The sequence below is a fragment of the Pseudonaja textilis genome, chromosome 3 (genome assembly GCF_049901715.1).
Source record: "Pseudonaja textilis isolate UNSWEBS1 chromosome 3, rPseTex1.2, whole genome shotgun sequence".
Taxonomy (NCBI): domain Eukaryota; kingdom Metazoa; phylum Chordata; class Lepidosauria; order Squamata; family Elapidae; genus Pseudonaja; species Pseudonaja textilis.
Genome location: NC_141992.1, coordinates 28,570,613 through 28,590,030, shown reverse-complemented (window position 1 = coordinate 28,590,030; position 19,418 = coordinate 28,570,613). Strand labels below are relative to the sequence as shown.

Sequence of the window (19,418 nt, the reverse complement as noted above, 5' to 3'; positions counted from 1 at the left end):
ATATTGTGGGAGGAAATATCCATCTGGTTCAGTTCCAAGCTGGAAGAAAGACATACTGGAAACCTGGAAGCTGATTGGAGAGATGATTCATTGATGAAGCAGAACCACATGGGTTTGTGGTTCTGGACAGCTGACCAAAATGGAGTGAGATTGGGGGGATTTTTATACTTTCTTTTGGGTTTTTCATTTGAGTTTCCTGTTCCTTTGCAATAACATGTATTCTATCGTCAGATTCCTATGGAGTCATGTAGCGGTTATGTAGGGGTCATAGCTGGTTCTATAGGAAATGCAGATCCTAGGTATTTGTATGAGCTCCCAGGTTTGGTTGAAGTTAGGGCTGCTCTGAAGGTGATGCAATGAAGCGGGTTGTGTTGGGCAATTCCTATTGAGGCTTAATGGCTTTCGTCCTTTTTTGGATCTTGGGTGAGGGACTAATCCTACCACTCTGCCTTTGTTCAGACTTTGCTGCATGGAGTTTCAAAATATCCTGTCTTGAGTGGATTACCGAATCTGCATTTCTAAAAGATGTCTCTCAGTATCTGCTGGGGACTATTATGAAAGACTGAGTGTTTCCTGCTTTTAAAAAAACATGTTTCTCCATTTCTCATTTAGGGAAATATATTCTGCCTTTTTTAATATATCTCAAAATATTTTATTCTTCTAGAAAGGTGGGTGCTGACTTTCTACAATATCTCCATGGGAGGAACAAAAATAAGCAAACACATAACCGGAGAAATAGGTCTATGGGAATAAAAAATATATAGATGTGGATAACTTGGCTATTATTTCATTAACATTTTCATTCATCACAAAAAGGTAGCAATTTTCATTTTCACATAGAATCTTGTATGTTCCAGATACTACAAAAATTAACCTCAGGACTTTATTTTTCCAATAGGTTCCATGCCAATTATAAGTTAGATAAGACCTAAATGGAAGAGGGACTCTCTCTCTCTCTCTCTCTCTCTCTCTCTCTCTCTCTCTCTCTCTCTCTTTCTCTTTCTCCCTTTGTGTATATGTGTGAGCACGTGCATACTTCTAATTAAGTGTAAATTAAGAGAATATAGTTGTGCATTTTAAAAGTAGTGTGAGAAACACTTTGATTCCCAAATGTTTTAAAAATCATGAAAGCAACAATAAAATCTTTAACAGAAAATAAAATGATACTGACAGTAACAAATAGCAGCTATAACTAATAGATTAACTTTCCCCTAAAAAAGAAATCCACAAAAATAGCTCTACACATTTAACAAGCTTTTATAACCTCATTTGCAGAATTAAAGGCATGGGGAAGAGAAAATTGGCTTGGGGTGAATAGCACAGTTGGAATAAAAATTACAATTGAATATAATCAAGCTCCATTCTACTTGCACTGTTGAACATTTTCAGCACAGATAAAACTGGTAGATGTTTTAACTCTGAGCAATTAGTTTTGCCTGAAATATGTGTGCAATTGAGTCACATCTTTTTTTGGATCAATAGTCAAGCCTCATTTTGCAAATGCTGAACTTTACTCATCATTCATCATGTCTTGCCCATTACATCAGTCAAATTTCTATTGTGAAACCCTAGAAGAACAATGACACATATCCCAGAAATTGTCTGTTTAGAATTTCTTTCTTTGGATACCATGACACTTTAGTATCTGAGCAATAATTTTTACATACAGCAGGTTGCGGGTTTAATTTTATTTTTATTTTTCAGTTAGACTTTTATATTGTACTGGGCCATAATTCAGTAAAAAAAATATATTTTTTATGATGAAGTTTCTAAATGTAATTACTGACTTAGGACTGGGAATAAAGAAATCATCTCAAAACTCTACATATTGAAATGTAGTAACGTAGTCCTAGCAAGGAGGCAGGAGAATAAGCAACATTTGAAAGCAATAATTCAGAAAAAAAGAAGAAGAATTTAACTGGAAACCCTAACCCTGATACTAGGAAAATTAGAAAAAAAGATTGAAAGAATTTTATTGTGTACAATAAACTAGGTTACTGTTGTTAATAGTTTTATAAAGAACAAACATCTAGTATAACTTGGTGGAAAAAAGAATGAACTAGCTGGATTAATTAACAGACACAATATAAAGCAGCCATTTATGTTCTTCCTATCTTGTCCAACCATACCCTTAAATTTTCTTTAATCACACTGGTCTATAAATTATATTCTTATAACAGATTTGCAAAATGTGTGTTGGGTATATGAATACTCCAACTGGTTTGGGTGAATAAATATATGAACCTAGGTTTAAGTGCTTTGTAGCTTTAAGCACAAGAAACTGCAATGTCATTGTGGGTGCGGTTGCAGACAGTAATATAGGTAGGAAGGGAAACGTAATAGACCCTGGCTTCTGGATGCACCTGGTTACTGTTCCTGGTCTGCTGCCTGCTGTGCTGGAACGTCTATCTGCTTGCTTTTGGAGGCTACTGTGCCAGATACCATTTCAACTGAACACAAAGACTGTTTGCCTAGTGAGCTGAGGATTCAGCGTTGTCTTTGAGAGAAAGGCATCGGGAGGAGAAGATTTACAAGCAGATAAGGACATTGTATTTACTGTTAATGGACTTGATAACTGGATGGATATACTGGATAATGATATATGGACTGAATGACACTTCTTAATCTCTGTGTGTATTAAATAACTATTTTAAAACCACAAACAGTGTTTTTGTCTCCAGTGTGTGTATACTCTTGGGCCCACTCTCTCTCTCACTTGCCTGCCTGGCTTGACTGCTACTGCACACTCTGCTAGGGGGTTTATCCCCAAACACTAACATTGGTTATGGGCCCAGCAGAGTGCACAGTCTAACTAACCAGGATATAGCAGTGAGAGCTGGTGTGAGTTGCACACTACTGTAAATACAAACTGTTAAATAGTTATTTTTCACAAGAGCAATGGCACAAGTAAATTTGCCACATCTGTCCATGATATCCAGACTAGATGGAACAAACTATGTTTCATGGTCAATGAAATGTAGTTTACTTCTACGAAGAGAAGGTTTGTGGGACATAATAACAAACCCACCAGATGTATCTAACTTAAATCCTAATGATGAAGAGGATTATAAACTGATACAGGATTATGAACGTAAGAATGAACAGGCTTTGTGCATCATAGGTCTCACTCTGTCTGACCAGCAACTCATTCATATCCGTGGAGTGGAAAATGCTGCAGACTGCTGGGAGAATCTTAAAAGGATTTATGTTCGAGACAGTGTAGGAGCTCATATCAATCTTACACGGAAGCTGTTTAGAACACATCTTGAGAAAAATGGAGATATGTTGACTCATTTAAACTGTATGAAAAGCATTTTTCAACAATTGCAAAAAAAAGAGCTTATATTTAATGAGTTGCAACAAGTATACATCATATTGTCTTCATTGGATCGAAGCTATGATGATTTTGTGACTGCATTAGAGGTATTGCCAAAAGACAGTTTATCAGTAACTGAGATAACCGGCAGGCTATTAGAGGAAGCCAGAAGAAGGAGTGAACGTGACCAGCTGAGGGAAGATAAGCCTAAGGAAGTGAAATTATCTTCAAGGCTGGAGAGAAACCAGCTGTGTAAAGGAAAGCACCCAGAAGAAGAGAAGTTATCTTCAACGGCATACACAATTAAAAAGTGTTTTAATTGTGGAGGCAGAGGACATTTGGCAAGATTCTGCAGAAAAGGAAAAAGCCAGAATGTAAGAAAGCCAAAGAAATCCTTTGAACTAGCCACATACAGCAACTGTGATGTGAAGAGTGATTTATGGGTGGTGGACAGTGGAGCATCCCACTGTATCACGAGAGATAAGACAAAGTTTATAAAAATGTCTACAAGCTCTCAGCATATATCACTCACTAACGGTTGGCATCTCAAGGCCAAGGGTGAAGGTATTGCATATTGTCCATGTTTAAACCAGAATATAAACATGTTGTATGTACCACAGTTAAAGATGAACTTACTTTCTGTAAGAGTATTAGATAAACTAGGATATGTAGTTACATTTAAGAATAATAAGTGCATACTGGAAAGAGACAACAAAAAGGTAACTGCAGCTTTAAATGGAACGTTGTATGTCTTACATGATAGTAAGAAAGGGGAGGCACAGACTGTATTTAATAATATCAAGCCTCATGATGAATGTATCCATTTATTGCATAGACGTTTGGGGCATGTGAATTTTAAAATGCTAAAACGTACAGTAGAGTTATCTGAAGGAATAAGGTTAAAACCCTGTGATAAGTATTTGCGTTGTAATGTCTGTTGTGAAGATAAGAGTAAAATAATGCCTGCAAATAGACTAAATGGTTTCAAAACTAAAGAACCTTTAGAAGTAGTATTTGCAGACATTATTGGTCCAAAGAAACCCAGTATGGGGGGTGCTCGATATATACTGAGCATTATGGACCATTACTCTAGATATGGGTTTTGCTACCTAATGAAAAGCAAAACTGAAACATATCAACATTTCTTCAATTGGTTAAAGTTTGCTGAAAGAAAAAGCAAACGGCAACTGATAACCTTGGTGACAGATAATGGTACGGAATTTGTTAATAGCAAATTCCAGAATAGATTAAAGGCAGCTGGAATAGCTCATAAGACATCTGCACCATACAGACCACAACACAATGCATTTATAGAGAGAAGAGGCCAAACACTACAGGCAATAGTTAGAACAATGTTAACTGATTCTGGATTACCTGATTCTTTGTGGGGGGAGGCCACAATGTGTGCTAATCATTTATTAAATAACGTGGTTAACTCAACTACTGGTGAAATACCATTCACCATGTGGCATGGCAGGAAGCCTGATTTGAGTTACCTGCACACATTTGGTACACCAGCATGGGTGCATATCCCTACACAACTCAGGCGTAAAGGGCAACATAGAGCTAAACAATTATTCTTCGTTGGTTATCAAGCTAACCATAGGGCATATAGATTTTGGGAGAAAGGCACATCTAAGGTGTTATGTAGTGCTAATGCCCAATTTCTAGAGCACGTAGGATGGGATAAGTTAGAGCAGGATAGCAATAACGAAGTGGTTATTGAATCATACAGAAATCCCATTAAGTATCCCTGTAACCTTAAAAATAATGTAAAGGAAGAAGTACAGGAAGAAGTACAGCCCCTAGAGGAAGAAATAGCTGAGGATGAGGAACAGGTAGTAACTCAAAGAAGCCCAGTAATACCCAGAAGGACTACACGTATTTCTAGACCGCCTGATAGATACCAGGCTAATACAGTGTGCCAGGAAAATAGAATCCCAAATACTGTGGATGAGATTAAAAGATATCCTTCTAAAGAGAAAGAAAATTGGTATGCAGCAATTAATAAAGAATTGAAGTCTCTGAAGGATATGAAGGTATATGAAAACGTGAGATTACCTAGTAATGAAAAACCCATTGGCTGCAAATGGATTTTTAAAATAAAAACAGATAAGGATGGAAATATAATCCATAAGGCAAGGTTAGTAGCCCAAGGTTTTAGACAAAGTGCAAATGACTATGATGAAGTATTTGCACCTAGTCTTAAAGCAGCTACGTTAAGGGCAGCCTTAGTGTGGGCAGCAAGCAAGAAATATATAGTTAACCATTTAGATGTGGAAACTGCTTACTTGCATGCTCCACTAAGACATACTGTATTTATGAAAAAGCCTAGTGGATTGAAAGGAGACAATAATAATGATAATGATTGTTGGTTGTTAAAAAAGAGCCTCTATGGTCTTAAACAATCGGGCTATGAATGGAACCAGTATATTGTGAAGGAACTGAACAATATAGGGTTTAAAGCTGGTTTAGCCGACCCATGTCTATTTAAGAGAGAAAAGAATGGGAAGATATCATTATTATTATTGTTCACTGACGACATTGCCTTGATTACTGAGACTAATGATGAAGCAAATAAAATTATAGCATCATTAGCCAAGAAAGTAAAAATCAAGCAATTAGGTGAGATAAAGAGATATCTAGGATTGAATATACTGAAAACACAGAAAGGTTTTAAGATATCTCAGGAAGATAAGATATCTAAATTGCTAATAGATTATAAGATGGAACTTTGTAAGCCTGCAAAGACTCCAATGAGTCAGGATATTTGCAAAATGGATACACAAAGTCCCAAATGTGATAAGGCATTATATCAATCTTTGATTGATAGCTTATCATATATTAGCAATTGGTCAAGGCCAGATATTGTTTTTAGTATTAATCAGCTGGCACGACACAATAATGATCCGCTTCAATGTCACTGGAATGCATTGAAAAGAATCTTAAGGTATCTTAAAGGAACATTACACCATGCACTGTATTTAGAACCAAAAGGTGATCTCATATTGAGCGCTTATGCAGATGCTAGTTTTGCAGCAGAAAGAGATACTAGAAAGTCGACTTCAGGAACAGCCATAATGCTGGGTAAGACATTAATAGGCTGGAAGTCTATAAGGCAACAGCATATAAGTTTGTCTACTATGGAGGCAGAATTCTCCTGTTTATCTTTATTGTGTACTGAGTTAAGTATTTACAAACAAATGTTGAAGGATATGGGTATAACTGTAACTTACCCTGTAGTTGTACATGAAGATAATCAGGCAGCAATTCAAATGGCCACTAATATTGCAGTTAAAACGAGAAGTAAACATACAGATTTGAGATATCTTAATGTAAGACAATCTGTACAGAGTAAATTGATACAGCTGGAATACTGCATGTCGGAGGACAATGTAGCTGATCATTTTACTAAAGCCCAAGGTGCTATTAAGCATCTAGAGAGTTGTGAAAAATATGGGTTTAGAATGTAAAGGTTATATATTTATATCACCCAAAAGGGGAGAATGTTGGGTATATGAATACTCCAACTGGTTTGGGTGAATAAATATATGAACCTAGTTTTAAGTGCTTTGTAGCTTTAAGCACAAGAAACTGCAATGTCATTGTGGATGCGGTTGCAGACAGTAATATAGGTAGGAAGGGAAACGTAATAGACCCTGGCTTCTGGATGCACCTGGTTACTGTTCCTGGTCTGCTGCCTGCTGTGCTGGAACGTCTATCTGCTTGCTTTTGGAGGCTACTGTGCCAGATACCATTTCAACTGAACACAAAGACTGTTTGCCTAGTGAGCTGAGGATTCAGTGTTGTCTTTGAGAGAAAGGTATCGGGAGGAGAAGATTTACAAGCAGATAAGGACATTGTATTTACTGTTAATGGACTTGATAACTGGATGGATATACTGGATAATGATATATGGACTGAATGACACTTCTTAATCTCTGTGTGTATTAAATAACTATTTTAAAACCACAAACAGTGTTTTTGTCTCCAGTGTGTGTATACTCTTGGGCCCACTCTCTCTCTCACTTGCCTGCCTGGCTTGACTGCTACTGCACACTCTGCTAGGGGGTTTATCCCCAAACACTAACAATGTGTAAGAAAATGTCTTTCTTACTTTTGTTGCTTGCTTTGTTTGCAGGTGAGTTCTATAGGACCCATTCCACTATTGCTTGTTTTATATCAAACATTATATATTAATATGGACCCCCCCCCCTGCACTACAGATATACTTAGTGAAATTAGACTGGTCCCCATTTGCAACTCATAATTCAATAATGCCATTCAAATAGAAGATATATTACCAAAGAGAACTATCAAATGTTTCAAACTGGTAGATGTAGCGATATCTTTTTTAACCTATTATACTGGACCAAGTAGTCTACTCTTGCTAAAAATAAAAGCAAAATTGTTGACTGCTGCTATTAATAAAAACAAGATTAAAAAAACCCTCAGAAAATTCTTTTAAAAAAAATAACAGTCCCAGTAAAACACAGCATATTACTCTCAAGAAAATGAAGAGAGTGCATATAATAAGAGCTGCGGGGGCACAGTGGTTAGAATGCAGTAATTCAGGCTACTTATGCTGACTGCCGGATGCCTGAAATTTGACAGTTCAAATTTCACCAGGCTCAAGGTTGATTCAGCCTTCCATCCTTCTGAGGTTAGTAAAATGAAGACCCAGATTGTTGGGAACAATATTCTGATTCTGTAAACCTGCTTAGTGAGGGCTGTAAAGCACTGTAAAGCGGTATATAAGTCTAAATGCTATTGCTATTGCTAATATTCAGAAAATTTGAAACATTTGTACTATTTCAAATTATGTGAACAGACTAGTAAAAGGGACAATGGCTTCTACCATTATATATCACTTTCCTTATCTTTGTCCATTCGTAATACTGAGTATCTATGAATTGATATGTATTTATTCTGGGGAGGTACACTAAGGGAAACTCAGCCAATCTCATTGTACACATGTACATTGACAATAAAGGTTGAATTGAAATTGTTGTAATTTTAACCATTTAGTGAGGTCTGATTCTTGGCAACTTAATAGGCAAGAGGTCTCCATGTTACCTGTCAAGTACAGTTTTTTTTTCAATTGTCAGATGTTCAACTTTGTATCAGATTGATGTTATCAAGCCAGCATATCCTTTGCTTGCCTTTCTTCTATGTCCACAAACCATTCCTAGCATCACTGCCTTCTCCAATGAATTTACATGTATGATATGGCCAAAGCAAATCAGAAGTAGTTTTATGATTTTAGCTTCTAGTGATGTCTCTGGTTTTATATGATTTAAAGTTGTCTGTTAGTTACTCTATATATTTAAATCTATAAATATAAATGAATAAATAAATAAAAAGAAATAAGTAATTTTTTAAAAAAAATAACATGGGGAATGTATGGATAACTGCAAATCATTCCAAGTTCAAAAAAAAAATTTCACTTAGTCATCCTCACTTATACATGGACACATTGGCACGCACACAGCAGAGCCATGCCGACTTTTTATAATCAGCAATAATCAGGTTATTTCCATTTTATTGCATTCCTTATTCCTCCGGACTAGAACATGATAAAAATTTATGTGAATGAGCAAGTTAAAAAATATGACCTGCCCTTCTAAAAATTGTCTTGTTTAAGGACAGAGCCAGCTCTGTTTATACAACATTTTTATCATGATATATATTCTGTTTAACCCGGTCAACCAAAACTTTTAAGATGTGATATTAAACATACAATTATTATCAGAACTGCTGGGATTAGCAAATCTGAATTTGTTCTGTGATTTTTTTTATCTCAACTATTTCTTTTATTGTACTCATAAATTATCAGAATTCAAATATCTATATATTATCAATTTTACTTTATATTTATGTAACATTAACAGGACAGAAACAAAGTTAAACGTTTACTCATTCATTTTAGTATTCCTGTTCAGAAACATACAGAGAAAGAACAAAGAAAATGGACCCAAAATAAAACAAGCTTTGCAGTGAGAAGTGGACATGGTTTTATTGTGAAATCAATGCTAGGTCAAGGAAGTTTCTCAAAGTTTATAACAATGTTTTATACCATGTACTTTATATGGCCAATGAAGAAGTTGGAGAAACTTCTACGGGTAACAATCTGAAGGTTTGAATGTGTCTATTCCTAGAACAATTCAATTGAAATAAAAACTCTTTCTTTGCTATTTTACAGCTTCCAAGTACAGATTAACTGAGGAACAATACACAATAAAGTACTTCACGATTATATAATCCTTCATTTGAGTTTCCCAATAATAGTCTGGATCTTGTATTTATTTATATATTTATTTTTATTTACTTATTCAATTTCTACAGCCATCCATACATAACTATGGGCAGCTCACAACAATTAAAACAGGAACATTACACAAATTGAAATTTAAATGAATAATAAAAATAGAAGAGTATTGTATTTCCTTACAGATAAACATATTCGTTGTGCTACTTTAGTTCTTTAATTCCATTATATAATTTTCCTAAATTATAGATAGGCAAGCATGTATGAAACATGTTTGTGTGTATAGATAATTGAAATGTACTTAGCCAATCAATGAAATGCATGCAGTAATCAAAGATTTGAAGGAATTCATTCTAGTGTGAAAAACATATGTCCTTTTACTTTTTTACTTTATTTGACTCTGTGTCATTTACATCTCTTTAATTAGAGGTGTGCAAATGTTTCCCATCAAAGCATTTTGAGTTGGAAATCTTAAAAACTGACCTATTTAACCATGGAATTATTATTGCTTTGTGTGTTCTGGGAGCATCATAACATAATTCTGTTTGTACCAAAATGCTCAGGCAGGCTCTCTGCCAAAATAGCAGTCTTCGACTCAGAATTGAAAGTTTCATATGTAAAAATTACACAATGAAACAATATGTCTGAGGTAATAGACATGAGTGTAGAAACACTGATACTGAATCAGTTTGGTGCTCTTTTACTCTTTACTGTTTTTTACCATTACAAAATCATACAGCAACCCTTGAGAAATTGTTTTGCCTTTATTATTGGTTCCTTTTCTGGCAGCATATTCTTCTCCTTTCAGACATTTTGTTCTTAGCATATGACACAAATGAAGTAAACAAATTAAATCAAATAAAAATAATTAAGCCACTAACATGTTTAAATGGATTTGTAACCTTTTTTTATAAAAATTATGTCTTCAGTTCTTTACATTTGGTGTAATTGTCAGTATTTTCACATCTACATTCATCCTGCATAATGTTTTTCCCCCTCAGTCAGATAACATTCATCCTTTGAGATGCATTTGAAATAGATTTTTTGTCACAGACTGGCAAAAGAACAGGCACATCTTCAATCCCACATACATTTCTGAATTCAAACCCAGGTTTTAGGCTTGTCTTTATCTAGGCATAGCAATTAGCTCGTTAGCTGAACTGTATTCAGGTACTGTATTGCATAATCAATCCAAAACAGAACAGAATAACACAGTTGGAGGTCTTTTAGTCCAATCCCCTGATCAAGAAGAAGTGCTATACAATGTTGGTGAACCTCTTCATCACCGAGTGTTGAAATGGGAGCACGCATGCATGTGCGCACATGTGTCAGAAACCAGAAGAGCAGCCACCCAGAGTGCATGTGCGCCCCAGGCAGCTGCTCTTCCGGTTTCTGGCACACACATGCAGTGGTTTGATTCAACTGGTGTAACAACCAGTTCAGTGAGTGCATGCTTTGCATGTGTGCATGTGTGAAGACCAGCTGGCTGGTGTGCATGTGCATGCACATGCTGTAAACTGGAAGAGCAGTCGCCCAGAGCACATGTGTGGCCCAGGAAAATGATTTTCCAGTTTCTGCATATGTATTGGCCAGCTGGTCTTCATGCATGCATGCACACTAGAAACCGGAAGACCAGGTGGCCACGTATGCCACATATGCATGTGCTGGAAACCAGAAGATCATCTTCCTGGCATGCACATGCGTATTGGGTGGCTGCTCTTCCTGTTTCTGGCACTCCCAAGTGCAAGAAGACCAGCTGGCCAGCACGCCAGAACATGGAAGAACAATGGGCAATGGCTTGTGTGACTGGAGAGATGGCTCTGTGTGCCACTTCTGGCATGCATGGCATAGATTCACCATCACAGTCCGATAAATAGCTGACTAATCTCTTTTTTAAAGCTCCCAGTGATGGAGTATCCACAACTTCTGAATGCAAGCCATTCCACTGATTAATTTTTTTCACTGTCAATAATTCAATAAAAATAATTTTGGGACCAAAGCTTTCCAAACTGATTTCATTTTAGCTACTGAAAAATGCTGCAAATTTGATAGCATCCTGGCCAAATTATGCAGAACTTTTGAGAAACATTTATCCATATTAATTCAAAAGGACATCAGCACCAAATTAAGTTAACCTCCTTAGAAGCAGTCATACATTTATCATATCAGTTGAAGAGAACCAAAAGAAAAAAGAAAATAGGAGTTGACAACCTAATTTTACCTTAATTATCTCACCATCTCTTTATTTCCAACACTGAATCCATCAGTGTCTTGTTTGTGTCACGTATCAGTGTTTATACCTTTATTTACAATATAACATCCACTGTAAGATTTATGTTTATTTATCCAGCTATGAATTCCTTTTGCTCTTAAGAAAAGTTGGCTTTTCTTCTTTCACACATGCTCCAGGAGTGGTTTTGAGCAACTTTAAATTCACAGTATCCACTTTAAAAGTGATAGCAATAGTATTTAGATTTATATACCACTTCATAATGCTTTACAGCCATCTCTAAGTGGTTTACAGAATCAGCATATTGCCCCCAACAATCTGGGTCCTCATTTTACCAACCTTGGAAGAATGGAAGGCTGAGTCAACCTTGAGCCGGTCAGAATCAAACTCCTAGCAGTCAGCAGAATTAGCCTGCAATACTGCATTCTAAAAACTGTGCCACCATGCTCACATGCTAACATGATATGCTTAGCTGTAGAATCATTTCAGTCTTCTTTATGTGTCTAACACTGTGTAAATATGGTTATTATCCTTATATGTTTATAATGTTCAAAATTGTATAAATACTTGGAATGCATAACCATGCCAAAATAAACATTTTACAATGATTTGACAGTGTACAACTAAAATTACTATATTAAAGAATGGAACCTAACAAAAATATGATTTATTCTGGAAAATAACTTAGAAAAGGAACTTGTAGTAATGAAAACATGAACACCAGAAATGCACATGAAAATGCAATGGATTATTTACACCAGCCTTTTGAGGAGTGGGGTAAATTGTAGAAAAATTGTTAAAAGTTTGCAGTTGATAAATTGGAAGAAGGAGAGAATTGAAAACCAAGGAGAGTTCATTAATAATTCTTCATTCACAAAAATTATGGGAGTAACAATGATATTAGAATAAATATCTTAATTTTTAGGAATGAAATATTAGAATTTAAGGATACATTCAGTGCTGTTTTGTTCTTACAGGCAAGATAAAGAAAATTACAGTATTAGAATTCTCTTCTTCTCCGCCTCCCAAACTCAAGACTAAGAATGAGATTTCTAATCCAAGGTGAGTAGGGGATTCCACTATAATCTGATATTTCTGAAGAATTTTGTATATTTTATTCTTGAACTTGTATTGCACTAAATTGTCTTCAGATTCCAGAATACCATTTAGTGCAACTTCCACATCCACATTTGCGGCTGTCTCAAGACAGTACGATTCTGACAGAAATTCTGAAAACAGGATTTACTTTGCAATAGATTTACCAATTTTTAGTTACCAGAAGAGTAGCTATGTGAATAGAAAAAAATGTGTGATATATAATACATCTGTTACAGGAATGTATTTCATAAAACATGACCCATGAAAGCTTTATGAATGCAACATGTGTTAGGAATTCTCAAAATTGTTTGAGGATTTTTGTTATGAACAATATTACAAAAGAGCAACTTAAATTTATGTCATTAAAACCACACAGAGTTTTTAAAAATACAAACAGCGTTTTCAAGTTTGAGGCTTTTCTTTATTATAGTTGAGTTTCCTACAATAAGTTTTTTTCATTTAGTAAGATAGTAAAGTTAATGATCTATTATTAATATTTAATTCATTTATCATCAATTGTACTAATAATCTTTACTGTTTTATTTCTGTTCATGTGAAGCGACTAGAATTCATGGACAAAAATAAAACTAACATGTTCAAATAGCCAGATGAAGACTCTGGTTGATTGTAGATGTTATTTTATACTTCAGATGACATTCTATTTGGGACAGGTACAAACCCCCACAAATTCACATTTTTAATTATTCATCACTTACCTTTTACTATTAATTCTGCATAGTTTGAAACTCCTGATCCACCATCAGAACGGATTACACATCGGTATTTACTGATACTGCGTTGGGATGTATCAGCTACACTGACAGTAGCAGAAAAACGTCTATGGTTGACGACTCTGGTTACCATTAATGCTGTGTCTCTTCCATTCCACTGCTGCCATACAAAGAGAGGGAAAAAGATCTAGGTAAGTATAACATGTTGATGAAAAGAGTTTTCCTAACTTATGTTAATTTCCTTCTCTGAAAAAAACATGACATCTTTTCTCCCAAATGAATTAGTTAAACTTGGTGTGTATTGCTAAAATTCAATTTCAGTTTAGATCAAGAGCGGTAGTTACTGTATATTTTACTACCTATCAACTATATGAGTAGTTGTTTCTTAGGAACAGAAGCCAGTTGGGTGATTTTGGGTCAGCCAATTCCTCTCTCAGTCTTAGAGAAAAAAATCAAAACAACCACTAATCTACCCTGGATTACCCTGATAGATTATGGTTTATAAATTTCAATGAAGAGAGGTTCATCCTGCAATGGACTGAGTCAGGCTGATGATAGATTGCAGCATAGCATTGTTCCATTATAAAAGCTATCAATAAAAAAAAGGTTGGATTTGTAGAAATGTAAGATTCTGAAATGTGTGTCCTTTATGGGGATTCAAAGGTCACCTAGTGGATAAGATATATGATTCCATTTTCTTCCTAACAGTATAAAGTGACTCATGCCTCCCTTTTGTAGATATTAGGCCAAGATCAAAAACTCATTGGATATAATAAAAGTATGCAGGGAAGGCTGCACAATCCATCCTGTATTTTGCTTCAACATGTACTGTGGCCTTGAATTGCCTCACAGCAGATGAAAGAATTGTAACAACTGCCTTCATTTAAAAAAAAAAAAATCTTACTTATTCTGTTTTCTTTTTCAACATAGATGCTAGCTGTGAATTGAAAAAAACAACATATATATATATATATATATATATATATATATATATATATATATATATATATATATATATATATATATATATATATGTTTTTCTGAGGTTCTCATGGTATTTATATGTGGATCTTTGGTTGTTCGGGTTTTCTCCGCGTAAGATTCAAGTATCTAGGCAACGTTTCGATGAAGTCTCATTCATCATCTTCAGGCTTCTGTCTCCGGCTCTGTGCTTTTCAGAGTAATGTGAGATTGCAGCTGCTTCCTCCTTTTAACTGCCAGTGGGGGTGGGACTTGATTGGGTGGGGGCTTGGCTGTGTTCTGATTGGGTGGGGTGTGTTCTCATTGGTAGGGGGTTTGGTTGTGTTCTGATTGGTTGGGGGTTAGCCGTGTTCTGATTGGTTGGAGGCGTGTTCTGTTCAGGTGGGGGCTTGGCTATGCTCCGGTTAGTCTTAGTTGCTGGGGATTTGAGCTGGAGAGTTGTGATCTTGCTGTTTGGCTTCTAGTTCGGTGGTCCTGTTGCATCTTCATAGTGGGTGTCGGTTTGCTTCATGTATGGCTCGGAGGGGTTTGAAGTGGGTAGTGATGCAGCTGTAGTGCAGCTTCTGGTCCATGGTCGTGTCTCATCTTCTGAGTGGTGAGAGTCTGTTTTCTACATGGAAGTGTGGTGGTGGCATCTTGTGTGGCTCTCATGGGTGTGGGTCTGGTGTCCTTCTTCATGTTAGGTACTGTCTGTTCATGAGGGCGGGTTTCCAAATGGCTGGAAGGCGGGAGGTGTCATCTCGTTTGTTCATGCTGTGTGGGCGTTTTTCTATCTCTATGGCTTCTCTGATTATTCTGCTGTTGAAGTGTTCGGTTTTGGCGATAGTTCTGGTATTTTTAAAATCAATTTCATGTCCTGTGGCTTTGAGGTGTTGGACCAGGGAAGAGGTCGTTTCTTCTTTTTTGATTGAGTTCTTATGTTCTTCAATGCGTGCATTTATTCTTCTGTTAGTTTGTCCAATGTATGTGGTAGGGCAGGCAGTGCAGGGGATTTCGTATACTCCTTGGTTTTCTAATTCGATTTTGTCTTTGGGGTTTCTTAGGATGGTGGATATTTTTCTGTTTGTGCAGAATGCTGTTTGATGTTGTGTTTTTGGAGGATCTTGCTGATTTTGTCTGTAGTGCCTTTTATATATGGGAGGAGGGCTTTGCCGTTTTCTTGTTCTCTGTCTTGGATTTTGGTTGGGGTTTCTTTTTGGATTAGGTGGGTAATCTTCTTTCTTTGGAATCCATTGGCTGTAAGTACGTTGGTGAGAGTGTGTAGTTCGGCTTTTTGGTGTTGTTCATCGGCTAAGCATTTTGTTCTGGAGATGAGTGTCTTGGCTACGGAATTGATCTGTGCTGGGTGGTGGTGTGAGAGTGCATGTAGATAGCGGTTAGTGTGTGTTTTCTTCTGGTAGATGGTGTGTCCTAGGGAGCCATTGGATCTTTTGTATACCAAGACATCTAGGAAGGGAAGTTGGTTGTTGGCTTCTGTTTCCATGGTGAATTGTATTTTGGGGGTGTAGGCTGTTGAGGTGTGTGAGGAAGTTGTTCAGTTTTTCTTTCCCATGTGGCCAGATTATGAAGGTGTCATCTACGTATCTGAGCCAGAGTTTGGGTTTGTGGTCGTATTTTTCTAGAGCTTGTGTTTCAAAGTGTTCCATGTAGAGGTTAGCGATGACAGGTGAGAGGGTGATCCCATGGGTGCTCCTTCTATTTGTTTGTATTTTTGTCCATTGTAGGTGAAGTATGTATTGGATAGGCAGTGGTTGGTTAGATCTAGGATGTGCTTGGGGGTTGTATTTGTTTTGGATGGCTGTCAAGGCTTCTTTTATTGGCACTTGGGTGAAGAGGGATATGACATCGAAGCTTACTAGTAGGTCGCTAGGTTGTAAGTTTTGTTTCTTTATGATCTCGATGAACTGGAATGAGTTTCTTACGTGTGAGTTGATGGATTCTGCATAAGGTTGTAGTTGTTTGGCGAGAAATTTGGCTAGGTTTTGTAGAGGTGAGCCTATGGAGCTGACTATTGGTCTGAGTGGGGTTCCTTCTTTGTGTATTTTGGGGAGACCATAAAGCTTGGGGCATCTGGATGATTTTTCTCTGGGTATGATTCGTTGTTGGATTTCTTCACTGATGGGGAGGCTTTTATTTTGGATTTGGTAGTTTTTCTAGGTAGGTGGTGGGGTCTGTCTTTAGGGGTTTGTATGTGGGGTCTTGGAGTAGGTTGGTTAGCTTGGTTTGGTAGTCAGATGTGTTCATAACCACTGTCGCATTGCCCTTGTCTGCTGGTAGGATTATTATGCTGGTGTCTTCTTTCAGGTTAAGTAGTGCAGTTTGTTCTTCTTGGATAAGTTGCTTTTGGGTGGTTTGCTAGTGCAGAGGATGTTGGTGATTTCGAGTCTGATTTTGTTAGCATCGTCAGGGTTGGTTTTGGTCAGGCTGGTTTCAACTCCACATATGATGGTTTCTGTGGGGATGTGTTTGGGAGCGACAGCAAAGTTGAATCCTTTTGAAAGGACCTTGGTTTCAGCTTCAGTGAGGATCTTGTCTGAGATGTTGTGCAATGTTTGTTTCATGTGTGGCTGTGGGGAGGGGAGTTGGTTTCTGGCATTGTTGTAGTTTCCTGAGTTTGTTGGTGTGAGTATCTGTCTTGAGGGTGGTCTGTGTTTCCGCTCTCCAGACAGCAAGTTGTTTGGATTTGTCCCAAAGTAGAGGGTGAATCTTGTTGCTGAGTCTGAGGTGGAGTGTGAGGAGATCTTTGTTGATTTGGTCTAGGAGAAACCTTTTCGTGTGAAGTTCATTTCTAATTAGGGCCAGTTCTGTTCTTTTAAGGATGCGTTTGGTGGCTGCTGTGTTGGTGTGGAATTTCAATTGAAGCTTGTGGAATTAAATTTTGATCTCGGCAGTTGCATAGGAATGCAAGGTCACATAAAATGGAGGCTCTTTGGACTTCAAGTTTTTCATAAGTCCTGGTCAGATGGTGGGTTTCCTCCCGTAGAGGTGCAATATTTGTTTTCTGAGGTTCTCGCGGGTATTTATATGTGGATCTTTGGTTGTTCGGTTTTCTCCGCGTAAGATTCGAAGTATCTAGGCAACGTTTCGATGAAGTCTCATTCATCATCTTCAGGCTTCTGTCTCCGGCTCTGTGCTTTTCAGAGTAATGTGAAAATCAAATCCAGAGTAATGTGAAAATCAAATACCAAATCCAAAATAAAGCCTCCCCATCAGTGAAGAAATCCAACAACGAATCATACCCAGAGAAAAATCATCCAGATGCCCCAAGCTTTATGGTCTCCCCAAAATACACAAAGAAAGAACCCCACTCAGACCAATAGTCAGCTCCATAGGCTCACCTCTACAAAACCTAGCCAAATTTCTGCCAAACAACTACAACCTTATGCAGAATCCATCAACTCACACGTAAGAAACTCATTCCAGTTCATCGAGATCATAAAGAAACAAAACTTACAACCTAGCGACCTACTAGTAAGCTTCGATGTCATATCCCTCTTCACCCAAGTGCCAATAAAAGAAGCCTTGACAGCCATCCAAAACAAATACAACCCCCAAGCACATCCTAGATCTAACCAACCACTGCCTATCCAATACATACTTCACCTACAATGGACAAAAATACAAACAAATAGAAGGAGCACCCATGGGATCACCCCTCTCACCTGTCATCGCTAACCTCTACATGGAACACTTTGAAACACAAGCTCTAGAAAAATACGACCACAACCCAAACTCTGGCTCAGATACGTAGATGACACCTTCATAATCTGGCCACATGGGAAAGAAAACTGAACAACTTCCTCACACACCTCAACAGCCTACACCCCAAAATACAATTCACCATGGAAACAGAAGCCAACAACCAACTTCCCTTCCTAGATGTCTTGGTATACAAAAGATCCAATGGCTCCCTAGGACACACCATCTACCAGAAGAAAACACACACTAACCGCTATCTACATGCACTCTCACACCACCACCCAGCACAGATCAATTCCGTAGCCAAGACACTCATCTCCAGAACAAAATGCTTAGCCGATGAACAACACCAAAAAACCGAACTACACACTCTCACCAACGTACTTACAGCCAATGGATTCCAAAGAAAGAAGATTACCCACCTAATCCAAAAAGAAACCCCAACCAAAATCCAAGACAGAGAACAAGAAAACGGCAAAGCCCTCCTCCCATATATAAAAGGCACTACAGACAAAATCAGCAAGATCCTCCAAAAACACAACATCAAAACAGCATTCTGCACAAACAGAAAATATCCACCATCCTAAGAAACCCCAAAGACAAAATCGAATTAGAAAACCAAGGAGTATACGAAATCCCTGCACTGCCTGCCCTACCACATACATTGGACAAACTAACAGAAGAATAAATGCACGCATTGAAGAACATAAGAACTCAATCAAAAAAGAAGAAACGACCTCTTCCTGGTCCAACACCTCAAAGCCACAGGACATGAAATTGATTTTAAAAATACCAGAACTATCGCCAAAACCGAACACTTCAACAGCAGAATAATCAGAGAAGCCATAGAGATAGAAAAACGCCCACACAGCATGAACAAACGAGATGACACCTCCCGCCTTCCAGCCATTTGGAAACCCGCCCTCATGAACAGACGAGTACCTAACATGAAGAAGGACACCAGACCCACACCCATGAGAGCCACACAAGATGCCACCACCACACTTCCATGTAGAAAACAGACTCTCACTCACTCAGAAGATGAGACACGACCATGGACCAGAAGCTGCACTACAGCTGCATCACTACCCACTT

The 19,418-nt window shown here is 37.4% G+C and overlaps 1 protein-coding gene across 2 annotated transcripts in view; it reads right to left on the bottom strand.

The window, feature by feature from the left end:
• The window catches only part of PTPRT (protein tyrosine phosphatase receptor type T), a 678,367-nt gene that overhangs the window by 363,962 nt on the left and 294,987 nt on the right, over window positions 1-19,418 (bottom strand). For both annotated transcript variants that reach the window (XM_087929083.1, XM_087929084.1), the window contains exon 6: window positions 13,629-13,803. In XM_087929083.1, the coding sequence (XP_087785209.1) occupies window positions 13,629-13,803 (175 nt within the window). The remainder of the gene's footprint in view (window positions 1-13,628; window positions 13,804-19,418) is intronic.